Genomic DNA, 12,854 nt, shown 5'->3' with positions numbered 1-12,854 from the left:
CTTTACGAAAGGGACAATGCAAACACACAAGATTGTTTGCAATGAGCGTCTTCTACACAAACAATTATAGAGTTGGGAGATTGACTTTTGAGTCAAATAATCTTGGTCGTGCAATGAACTCCAACCATGCATGTCAGGTGTTACAATATTTCTAAAATTACAAATATTTTATTCGAGAGTCAATAACTCAGTATTTATTGTCAAAATGTCTAAAGTGGACACTACAATTGATCTTTTACATGAATATAAGTACAACTAACATTAATTTCAGAAGTCCTTGTTTGGATCAGCTAAAATTATAAGAGTACTTCTATAAGCTGATCCAGTTACATGCCTAGGTGTGCCACATGAATGCAGCCACAGAAGATCCTAGTGCGAGCCCTTGCTAACTTGCTAAGGCCCTGTTTAGTTCCACCCCGTAAACGCAAAAAAGTTGTAAACGTAAAATTTTGCAAAGGAATCTTGCTAATTTGAAGTACTAAATGAAGTCTATTTACAAATTTTTTACATGGATGGGTTGTAAATCACGAGACGAATCTAATGAGCTTACTTAATCCATGATTTGCAACAGTGATGCTACAGTAACTATCCGCTAATTATTGATTAATCATGGATTAATTAGCACCATTAGATTCGTCTCGTGATTTACAATCCATCTGTGCAAAAAGTTTTATAAATAGATTTCATTTAGTACTTCAAATTACCAAAATTCTTTTGCAAAAATTTTTTTGCCTTTACAAGCTTGGGAACTAAACACGGCCTAACTTGCTACGTTGGGTGTGTTTAAAAACCTCTAGTATTATAATGGGTCTACCGCACTGGCCTCTAGTGCAAACAAACCTTCCCTTACCTCTCTATCCCTCTCTAACACACACGCTTTCTTGGTGCTTTCTGAGTTAGCAGCAGCTCACCAGGACATGAAGAAGAAGGATGAGGAGGATGCCAATGCCATCATCTTCTACGACCTGCTGCTGCGTCTTCTCCACCGCCGCCGTTCCTCGCCCCCCGTCCCGGAGAGGCCGTCGCTCCGGTGATCTCTTCTTCTTCTTCCTCGCCTTCTCAGTTCTTCTTCAGAGCAAAGCCATGGAGCTCGTCGTGCGAACCAGCGGCTCGACGGATTGAGGAGTGTTCTGGCGAAGAAGGAGCCGTGTTTCGCGACACGGATTTTGGCATGCGGGAAAGCCAGGCATTTTTCTCAATTCAGACTCGTTTTCGCTTTCCTCTCCTTGGAGATTGTTGCTGCTTTTGTTGTTGCTGCTTTAGCTTCTTTCTTCAAACTATTTGTAGCTTTGTCGATTACCGTTTCAAGAACAGTATCGATCATTATTGGAGATCGAAATGATCCTGTGGATTCAATATATCTATGTATAAAGTCGTCATTCAGCAATAAGTGGAGCTCAATCAAGTGCAATGTTACATCTTACAAGTCAAATTTTTGCGATATTCATTTTTGAGACGATGCAGTGTTCTTGAGCGTTTAGCTTCTGAAAACCAGCTGACTCTTGTCTTCTGTCTACTCTATCTTGTTCGTTTAGGCTTAATTGTAGCGCAATGCAGTAATTGTTTGCTGCATCTACTATGCATCATAAAGTTCCTGATTCGCCAATTCATTTTTCAGTGCTAAGCATTACTGTTGCAGAACAAGATCTACAGAGCAGTACTGAACTGATTTTTGCAGTGCCAACTTGATGGGTCTTGTTCCTGCAATGAATCATTGAGCAAGCATTATGTGCAAGTACTTTGTCTTTTAGGTGCCTTTTTGCGTGCAGTCTTGAGACTCTCCGGTCTTGTCGAATGGATCATCCTTGCACTTCGCCTTCTGTTGGGGGATGGATAGGTTCTATTCTATGATTGAGCAGTGATTTGCTGATGAGAGCCAGTTTTTCGAATTATTCATGTAGCTTGTATGAGGTCTTTTTTAGCCAATATTCCTCTTGTTTGTGTTTGAATATGCTGATGGTGTACAGCTATACACCTTAAACTTGTTTGTGCCCTAACAACCGCATAATAATGTGCATTTATAGACTACTTCTCCCCTTCTTATGTTGCATCACATCCTTGTCAGTGACAACTTGACATCAGCGCTGTTCGAACTTTTCTTTTCCTGTTACCCCCCATGTAGGCTCTTTTTGACCGGTCAGGTCACTTGACTTACCTGAATTGCAGTTTAGAATTTCTCTGGCTCAATGCACCAGCTACATTTGCTTTTGAACTTACCAAGTATTAGCAGCTAATATTCTCCTTTTTTCATAAAAAAGTACTAGCACCTAATAAGGGGCATGAATCTAGTCGGTTGTTCAACCAATGCAGCAACCTACATACATACGCCTCTGAAATGTATTCCAGTTGTTGGGAAAAAAAAAGTAGTATCATCTCATATTAAATCCCTTTTCTTTTCTTTTCTTTTCTTTTCTTTTCTCGAGAGTCTAAGGAAAACCCCTCTCACTAGGCAACCAAGACTAAGTGCACTACATTAGTATAAAGTCCTCGGGATTCGGGTGCTCCGCCCGACCAAGCTTGCGATGAGAGACATTATACAAAGCTGAAGGCCCCCGAAGCATATGCAGCACGAAACGTGGATCGGCATTAACTAGTAATCAAGGCGTAACGATGGCGTCGCTTTCTCGACCCCCTTTGTTTAATCGGTTACGATGCGTGCCTGTGTTCTTGAGCTGCCGGTTTTGACTTCAGGATCCGGTGCGCAGGGCGCGGCTGACACTACCGAAGAAAAACCGGTGGCGTCCTAATAGCTAGCTAGGGGTACGTTGCAGTCTTGCTTGCAGACCTGAACCTGACGCCTTTCTCGTTTCTTTGCTTGTCCTAGCGTTTACATTAGGCCCCGTTTGTGTTTGGTTGCAGTCTGTAAAAATTTTGAAAAGACATCTTTTTATATTTGAAGTACTAAATATAGACTAATCACAAAAATAATTACAGAACTCGTCTGTAAATCGCGAGACGAATCTAATGAGCCTAATTAATATGTCATTAGAGATTATTTACTGTAGCATTACTGTAGTAATTTAGCATCTAATTACAGTCTAATTAGGTTCATTAGATTCGTCTCGCCATTTACAAACAGCAGTCGCAATGCATTTTTTATTTCGTCTAGATTTAAGTCTCCATACGGGTGCCGGAAAAAAAATTTAGAATTTGGAAGTTTGGAACTGAACACGGGCTTAGTCTCGGTTTAGGCCGAGATGGTTTACTCCAACACTCCAACGTGCTTCATCTGCATTGCGGCCCCGGTTGATCTGTCACTCTCTCTCAGTACGTGCATCTGTGCAAAGTTTGACGACGATCTTGGTCTGTCTTGTCCTATAGAAGGCTCCAACTTATATGAGTTAGTCTTGACTCTTGACAGATCAATCATTGCTAATCGGGCTCTGTCCAGCACTCCAACGTGTTTCGTCAGCATTGCAGCCCCAATTGATCTGTCTCTCTCAGTGAAGACTAAAGACAATATGCTTAGGGTGTGTTCACTTTGTATTTTGCGTTTTTGTGTTTTTGTGTTTTTGCAAGGGAATCTTCAACTTTTGAAGTACTAAATGTAGACTAATCGCAAAACAAATTACAGATCTCGTCTGTAAACTACGAGACAAATCTAATGAGCCCAATTAATCCATCATTAGAGTATGTTTACTGTAGCATTACTGTAGCAATTTGGTATCTACTCACATCCTAATTAGGTTCATTAGATTCATCTCGCGATTTACAGTCCATTTGTATAATGCGATTTATTTTTCGACTATATTTAATACATCATGCAAACGATTTACAAAAATTTTGCGTTTTGTATTTACAATATCTAAACACGGCCTTACATTTGAATATATGAATTGCTCCAAAGTTTTTGTCTTTACAATATCTAAACACATCCTAATTAGCATTGCATTGCTAATCAGATTGTCTTATCGTGTCCTGTTTGGATATATGAATTGCTCCAAAGTTTTTGCAGTAGAAAATACACATCTTGTCAAAGCTGTTGCTCAAAAGTCCTCGTGGCTCCCAACAGAGACCGCATTGACTTCCTGCCGTCCACCACCACCAGCAGCCGCGGGAAGTGAACGAACGAAAAGCCAAGGATTTTGGCCGTGTTTAGTTGCAGAAAGTATGCGAAAAGTGGTTGCGAAAATTATTGTAGCATTTTTTGTTTATATGTGGTAAATATTGTTCTATCATAGGCTAACTAGGTTCAAAAGATTCGTCTCGCAACGTACATCAAGACTATGCAATTAGTTTTTTTATTTACCTACATTTAGTACTCCATGCATGAGTCATTTGTTATATTTAATGTTTCGATGTGATAGAAAATTTGGAAAATTTAGAGAAGTTGGGGTACAAACACACAGGTTTGTACCTCTTCCATCATCCGCGTCATGTCGCTCGCCGTTGCCTCGCTTTCGCGCCAGAGCAGTCTTGAGCAAAAAAGCCTCGAGGGCAGGGGCAGGGGCAGGCGCGGAAAAAGCTCTTTTACACATGCCCGCAGCTTTCCCAAGCGGGTAATAGTCGTTTGACTGAAAGGTTGGTTCAGCCGACAGTGCAAATATGGATAAGGCGTTTATATGCGTCAACACTTCAACAGGAAACAAAGTGATTTCTTCTTCCGTTTTTTTATACAGATAACATAATGGTTTCTTCTTCTTTTCTGAATGCTAACATGGTGGGTCTTTTTTCTTGAAATAACGACAGAGTTGTTTCTTCACCCTACAGTTTCAGAAAACAAAAAGATTGGGGTTCTATACAGTAGCAAGCAGACTGACCAAGAGAATCAACACATGCAATTTGACACGGTCACGCGCACGCATTAATGATTTGCATCCTCGTTTGGTTTTTTAGTAGCTGTCACATCGAATATTCATATATCAATTCGAATGTTCAGATGTTAATTTAATATAAAAATAATTGCATGAGTTGCAATTAGAACTCTAGACGAATCTATTAAGTATAATTAATACACAATTAACAGATAGTTATTATAACAATTAGTGATCAAATTATAATTAATTAGATTTAATAAATTCATCTCATGATTAATTCACGATTTATGAAATTAGATTTGTAATAAGTCTATATTTCGTGCTCCTAATTAATATTTAAACATGCGATGTGATGGGACTTAATTAAATTTAAAAAATCAAAAAATCAAACTTGGCCTAAACACGCACGAATGAGATGCCCACGATACAAAAATCAGAACGGATACGGGCACAAGCACAGAATCTGCTGCCGATTGCTGCGGTTGCAAGCCTATGATTGACGGGTGAGCCTGCCTGTCGAACGCGTGAAGGGAGATCCCGCACTCCGCGTTCCCGGCCGCCAAGGCAGCCGCAGCTGCAGGCACGTCGTCCCTGACGGCGACGGGACTCCGGGCTCCAGCGCGGCGGAGCAGAGGGAGCGGATGGGAAGAAAATATTCCCGTGACAAGAGTCAAGAGGGGATGGCCACAGGCAGACCCCCAACCGGCGCCGCCTGTCTGCAGCTGTGTGCCCCCGCGTGTTCGGCCAACGACGCCTCGTAGCTGCATGAATCCCGAACAGATGCCTCGTCGTCCCTCGCGCTCGAGTCGAGACCATGGAGCGCGAGCTTCTCTGCGTGCGATCTGGCCCGGCGACGACGCCGAGGTGACTAGACTGAACGAGGGACAGGGGACCTGCATGCATCTGCGAGGTTCAGAAAAAAGGGACGGCGAAGAAAGACTGAAACAGAAGAACCGAACGCTATGGCTTTGGAATTCTGTTCCCCTGCTATGGATTGAGTCTGGGACTGAAACTTGGTGCGGTGATTGTTCGTTGAACCCCCAGGCTCCATGATTTTTCTCAGATTTTTTGGGTCTGGGTTTGGCTACGAACGAACTGAAACACAAGGACACAGGGGTGGACGGAATTTGAAATACCGTCCACCCCGCCTCCAGATTTTCTCGATTTAATTTCTCCCTCCACAGAGCGAGAATGAAAACGAAATTTGGTGGGTTTTTTCTTCATTCCTTCCTCAGTCTGTGCGATTTTTTTCAGAACTTTTCGTCGCGATTTGGATCGGGAAATGGAGGGAGACAGGGCACCGGGGGTGGACGGTGATTGAAATACCGTCCACCCCCCGTCCCGGCCGTCCCCAACGGGCCCGACCAATCACCGCCTGGGGAACGGCGTCGTCCTCGCGCGGCCGTTTCTCCTCGTCTCACTGCCTCCGGCGCCCACCTTGGTGCGCTTTGTGACGTACCCAGACGTGGAGCTCGCACTGGCCGGCGATGAGTCAATGGCGCCTCCGGCATGGGCTGGCCGTGGCCCCTTTCCGCGTCCGGCGTCCGCCAGGAAAAAGGAATCCGGCACACTAGTTCATGCTCACGCCGCCTAGTGCCACACACAGGTCGGCGACGGCTAGCCGGAGGCCCGGGTTCCGGCCGGCCGAACCTCCGGCCCATGGGCGGCGCCTCCCGTCGCGCTGGCGGAACGTGTGCACGGCGAGGGGACGGGTAGCCGCGCGCCCGCGCCGGGCACCGCACGGAGCAGCAACCCGGCGGCGCACTGGCCGCGGACGCGTGGCACGCATTGCCTTGCTTCAGTTGCTTATGGAGCTTGTGAGTTGTGACGGGAAAACAGCAGCAAGTTCAAGCTCCAGTTGTAGAATCACAAATGAATGGACTCGTTCTTGGTGCAAACAATTCGAGCCATGTACAGTTCCAGAGTTCCAAAGGAAACACATAAAGAGTGACGAATTTGGAACACCAAAAGCTACATGATCCTATTCGACAGTCTGAATGATCAGGCCCATTACCTGTCTCAACTTCTAGATCATAGAGCAATAAAAATGGGCAAAGACGACTTACCTAAATGCATTACACAAAAGAGAGAAAAAAAGAACTAGTTATGCAAATGGCAATGGCCAAAAATTGCCAGGCTTCAGTTTCTGACAGGAATTAGTAGTGCCTCCTACGCAGAATCGACCGGCACCATCTTCACCGCAACGGCGATCGGCATGCCAATGAAGCCGATGAAGATGCTGGCGATCCACTGCGTGAACGTGAGAGGGGTCGTGTTCGCGAAGTTGCCGAGGAACTGGATTATGATGAACTGGAAGACGACGGTGCTGCCGAGGACGGCGGCGAAGACATTGTTGTCTAGGATGCCCTGGAAGACATTTATCCTCTCCATCTCCCTTGAGCTCACCTCATTGAAAACCTGCACGGTTCAGGAAAAGAAAAGAATTAGTGGAGCTTCGCATGTTAAAACGAATAAAAATAGTATTGTTCATGGATGTTTATTCCATATTCATGACCATTTCAAACTTCCAGTAATCATACTTTCCCAGATTGCCATAAAGAAACCCCTTTTCTGACAGTTGAAAGTATCAAAGTACTATTTTCAGGTTTCAGCCTTTCTTAGTAGGGATTCTGTGGAATAATCCCATATTTTCCGATATAAATTCATTAGCACACTAATGCCATAGTTCCAGCAAGAAACACAAAGTAAAGCCAATGGGGGCCTACATATTTGGTAAAAGCAGAAAAATAAATGCAAGAAGCCACTTCCAAATTACCTGGCAGAATACGAAGCAGTTAAAGATGATTGTGTTCAAGACTAGATCGGAGTTGTCGCCCTCGATTGCAAAGAGCCATTTCCCTTCAGCCTGCAGATACCAAATCACAAGGAACTGGTAGATGGCCTGTCCCATGATGTTCCTCCACATGACGTTGCTGATGAAGTTTCCTTTCCTTCCAACAGGAGTTCTCTTCATCAGCTCATTGTTTGGAGGTTCTGTGGCCAATGCCAGTGCGCCTAGTGTGTCCATGATCATGTTGACCCAGAGCAATTGCACAGCGGTAAGAGGAGCACTCCCTTCATCAACAAGCAAAAGTACAGGAACAGTGAGAAACAACTTACAGAACAAACAGATTTGAAAGTTTGAAGTTTGCAGCGTTAGTATTATAACACAAATTTGGATTATCCGAAACATTATTGCAAATATAAAAGGTTCATTCCAGTATTTATGTGATAGATGTAATTGCATTGCAGCATAAATTCTTTATTTTAAGGGAAAAAATAAAATCAACTTTTCATAAATACCTATCAAGCAAGCTGAAGAGAAGTTTACAATGAGAGCAACCACATTGACTGTCAGCTGAAACTGCACAAACTTCTGAATATTGATGTACACTGATCGACCCCACTTAGCAACAGTGGCTATAGTGGAGAAGTTGTCATCAAGAATGATAACATCCGCACTCTCTTTCGCCACCTTCACATAAAGATAATCATATCAGAACTGTGTAATGAATGGCATTGGGAGCACAGGTAAATGAGTTCATTCTTATAGCTGTTATGTGGATGTCAAGAATAGCACAAGTAATAACATGCCGAAAAATATAGCTACCAATTAAATTATTGCTTGTTGTAGTACAAAACTTCCCAATGCTGTAACTCCTACTCCTGCAAACGCTCCTATTTGTAACTTGATCTGAACACAACTTTCACCACCGGCTTGCCGGCATCAATGAAATATATATTTCAGAATTAATAAATTAATAAAAAATTTCTTTGATTAAAAATCCTTACCGAATATGATAAGTAAATAAGCTTCTAAAAATTAGCGCCGGGGCACCTCTTCACGTCCAGCGAGGGTGTGCTCGCCGCCATGCATGATCTCTCCGTGCTGCTTGCCTTCGCCATACTCCTCAACAGCATGCAGCCGGCAAGCTGCCGACGAGCCTCACATGTGACATGACATGACCTTTTTCATAGACCACAAGCTGACATGTACGCCATGCTGCATCTTCAATGTTTGTTGGGGGTGACCATCGGTTTAGGATGGGCTGATGGCAAAGCGTTGGTCGCCTACGTGAACCTCGGTCCTATACTACCTGCTCGCCCTTGGATATATATGTTACACGGTTGGCCGCTTCATTTCGGAGTCGGGGTAATACTACAAACACTGGCTGCTAGATGATTAAACAACAACAGCATATGTATGTATGGATCGGTAGCATCCATCACGACATCAATTTTTTTGCAAAGCACGACAAATAAAGCAGCGTTAAAAGAAAATCACCACATTCGTCGAGAGAGCCTGGACATTACCAAGTATCTAAAAAGAGGAGAATATACACCATGAAATTTTATGAAGATCTAACGATCAAAATTAACTCAAAGAGTCTATATCAAATATGATATATATATATATAATTAAAAAATTGAGAAAATTAGGATTTGATAAAAAAAAACTTGCCAAATATGATTAGTAAATAAATAAATTAGGAATTAAAAATAATAAAATTCAGACTTCACTACAACCAAATAGCTAAATTTAGAATAAGAAAAAGGAAATTAGCACTTGAAAAAGAGTGCATACACTACAAGAAAAACGAGCTTTCGTCCCATACGATTAGTACCGGTTAACTTTTAGTCCGGTACTAAAGTTGGCACGGAGCTATTTTAGTATCGGATCCAAATTAATCAAATAATAAAAACTGATATTTGATTTCTATTGAGTTTGGGAAGCAAATTATATATATATATATAGCCCATGTAAAGTAAAATTATTTAAGATAGATTTATAAATATGGCTTGAAATTGCCATACTAATAAAAGATAATTGATAACATTGATTCTTATGATAATCCAATATTTTAAATTATTCTAGAGGGGTTTGTTTAATACAATATAAAATCTAAAAATAGAAATATAAAAATAAAAGATCCAAGTAAATAATAAAATAAATCACTAAATCTTTAGGAATAGTAATGACAAATAGTATCTAAATTTTGAACAGATTACTTAAATAAAGGGACATTGGTTCCTAAAATTTTAATGCTACCTGCTTTTTTCACAGTACTGGTAAAATATTAACCAAGTTAAACTAAAAAAGAGAAGATATAAGTTGGATTTTATGAAGATCTAGGCTCATAGTAGAATTTGCAGCAGAGGAGCACGGGCGACGACTTAGGGTCGCTAGGCCCTAGGTCCGCTAGTGATACTAAAATATCCAAATAAATAGCTTATATAAAATTTAATTGGTTTAACCTAAAATTAGGATTAAATAATGAGTGCATTATAAGATTAACATTTTACCATTAGGGTACATAATGCCAAGCTATCAGTAGAGGACATGGAAATCCTATTGGTCATAATGAAATGCTGCAAAAGGATGTGGGCATCATAATAGATATGTCGGTGAAAGCCAACATGATAAATGGGAACACGGATAACCTATGGATCAATACGAGCAGGTCATGATAGAAAAGCATGATGTAAAAGATGAAGCATTCTTAGAAGACAAGAACAACAACATATAGAAGGCAAGGCAAGAGAGAAAGTATAAAAGAAGAGACAAGGTAAATAGGGCCAAAAAGACTATGAATACCAATATGGAGCGGTGTAGATTTGTCTTGGGCTAAAGTATTCTATTAGAATATCAAGGAGGGGAGGTTTAGTTCAGAATATTAATGGACTACACATGCATCAAGACTGGGATGATTAGAGGGGAAATTGGCTTGCTCAAGGCGTGGAAAAGAGGATGGTCTATTTGTGTAGTTCCTAAGAATGATATCGAGACCATAGCTAAAAAAGTACACAAAACTAAAACTTAAAGTGATAAAATAATAGTATAAGAATATGAAGTCCATCCAGCCTAGGGTGTCCACAGGCTTGAGCAAATCATGTTTAAAAAAGTAGGAGAATATAAAAGAGTATAGATTTATATATGATGTTGAATGATTAGATGCGCACCAAGATCTTGATCATTGATGAGAAAATTAGCTTGTTCAAGGCCCAAGAAAGAAGATGGTATATTGATGTAATTGCTCAAGAAGACAATGGGAGAATATAACAACTGAAAAGAATCTACACATATACCTCATCACTATGAGAAAGAAAAGTAAGAAACTACCTAGAGATAGAAAAATGAATTTTATGTACATAATGTTACTATGATAGCTGAAATCAGACTAGCCGCGCTATTAGCGCGGGCCACCTTGCTAGTTAATAATTAGCGGATGGTTACTGTAGCATCACTGCTGCAAATCATGGATTAAGTAGGCTCATTAGATTCGTCTCGCAATTTACAGCCCATCTATGCAAAAAGTTTTATAAATAGACTTTATTTAGTACTTCATATATGTGTCGAAATATTCGATGTGACATTTTTTTTGCGTTTACGAGGTTTATGGGGTGGGAACTAAACAAGGCCTGAAGCGCATTGGGGGCGCATCGTTGTGCGCGGAGTGATGCGCATGCTGACGCCTGACGCGGTCAGCTGTGGGTCCCGTCTTTGGCCCATCCCGTGAGACCCAAACACATGAAAATAATTCCATAACATGTTTCCCATCCACACAACCAAACAGGGCCTAGGTTTCTCCCAAAGGTGACCCACGAACTTTTGCAGGTTTGAGATGGGCATGGGTTGGGAGTATTCTATGCCAGTAAAAGATGGATTGGGAGGGAGGTGACCTGACCCACGGTCACTATTCTTGTTACACTTACCCTTAGCAGTTTGCTTTAGGTTGGTGACATGTGTCACTTGTTCAGGCATATGCTCCTAATAGACCGGTGACAATTCTCACCTTGGGCGGTTGTCTGAAGTCTGAACCACCGTTCTGACGTCTGTAACCCCACATGTCAGGCTTCTTCTCCATAATTTGAGCGAATGCAAGGGGCTCTGTTATTTTATCAGGATTTTCCTGAATATTCCATTGGAATTCAATCGGAGCATACTTTAGTTTAACCCTATCATTCAGAACCTGCTCAAATGGAAATCTCACAGCTAATGATTTTTGTCTTAGTTCCCTTTCAGAAGGATTCATTGGGAATGAGTAAGCTCCATGGCTCCTCCCGTGATTAATCCCTCTGGTTGAGGAGATAAACCTTACCTGATGATTCCATTTGTGTTTCATACTTTCATGACACGATTATAGACTGTTTGTGTCTGCTCCCCATCAATCCCAACCATATCTCCATTTGTATTTTGCCCTGATCCAGTAATCGGATTTTCCGTTAGTTTGGAATCAGACATTTCAATGACATTTTGGACGTTCTCACTTGTGTTGCATTCAACCAACAAGCCATGATTTGGCTCTGGGAGTGGAGTTTTCACCAGACAGCTTAGCGAAATGCCGGAATGAGACACAGCTGAGTCCAACTGATACGAATCAGCCGTCGGAATTTCCGCTGGCCTAATATTCGCATCATTTCTTTCAGACATTCTCGCAAATTTCTTATGATATCGTTGTAAGGCCTCCGAGGAGTCCGATTCCCAATCTGTACTATCAGAGTCAAAATTAGATGTCATATGATCAACCACTTCATCCTTCGTTGATTCGAGAACAACCGACGAATTCGTCGCATAATCCAACCGGATAGGGGAACACGAAATAAGAAGTGAATCGCATGGCGGAGATGTCGAAGCATGATGTGGAGAGCAGTGCAGATGTGGGGATGAGGGGAGGTGCGGCGGAAAGAGGGAAACCTCATGTTACGATGGGAATGGGGATGAATGCGGCGGAGGCGACGTGGGAGGGGATGACTGCGACGGTGGCGGCTGGAGGACTACGCGAGGGGAGGGAGGAGGGGATACAACAACTACCTCAACCGTAGCCTTGGCGAGAGCTTGAAGTCGCCGCTCCCGTGCCGCGGCCAGCTCTCGACTGTACTTAGCCCCCTTGCGCTCAAGAGCGGCGGAGGAGAAGGAGCAGTCCGATGAGCTTGAAGACGCCGGAGATGAAATCGACGCCGCACGCGTCACTCGTCCCGCAGCAGCTTCCGGTCGAATCGGGGAGGATGGCGGGTCGAGAACAGCGGGGGCGGTCGCCGCTGGCGCGGTGTGACAGAAACGCCAAGTTAAACGGCTTAATTAAACGTAATGACCAT

At 42.4% G+C, this 12,854-nt stretch overlaps 1 protein-coding gene across 1 annotated transcript; it reads right to left on the bottom strand.

Annotated features, from left to right (window-relative positions):
* Window positions 1-6,926: 6,926 nt before the first annotated feature.
* Window positions 6,927-11,791, bottom strand: LOC120678233 (calcium-transporting ATPase 2, plasma membrane-type-like). The gene is made up of 4 exons (XM_039959376.1): window positions 11,552-11,791; window positions 8,061-8,232; window positions 7,534-7,832; window positions 6,927-7,175 (listed from the first exon to the last, which is right to left on the bottom strand). Exons 1-4 carry the CDS (start codon window positions 11,789-11,791, stop codon window positions 6,927-6,929), a joined length of 960 nt encoding a protein of 319 aa, XP_039815310.1.
* Between the last annotated feature and the right edge of the window lie 1,063 nt (window positions 11,792-12,854).

Source organism: Panicum virgatum, chromosome 6N, assembly GCF_016808335.1.
Source record: "Panicum virgatum strain AP13 chromosome 6N, P.virgatum_v5, whole genome shotgun sequence".
Taxonomy (NCBI): domain Eukaryota; kingdom Viridiplantae; phylum Streptophyta; class Magnoliopsida; order Poales; family Poaceae; genus Panicum; species Panicum virgatum.
The sequence above is the reverse complement of the archived record's forward strand: the minus strand, read 5'-3'. Positions and strand labels throughout refer to the sequence as shown.

Coding starts and splice junctions, on each gene's coding strand:
- LOC120678233 (XM_039959376.1), bottom strand. CDS start 11,791: ATGAATCCTTCTGAAAGGGAACTAAGACAAAAATCATTAGCTGTGAGA. Junction 8,233..11,551: donor ACTTCAGACAACCGCCCAAG/GTGAGAATTGTC, acceptor CTTTATGTGAAG/GTGGCGAAAGAGAGTGCGGA. Junction 7,176..7,533: donor ACTGCTTCGTATTCTGCCAG/GTAATTTGGAAG, acceptor TGAACCGTGCAG/GTTTTCAATGAGGTGAGCTC.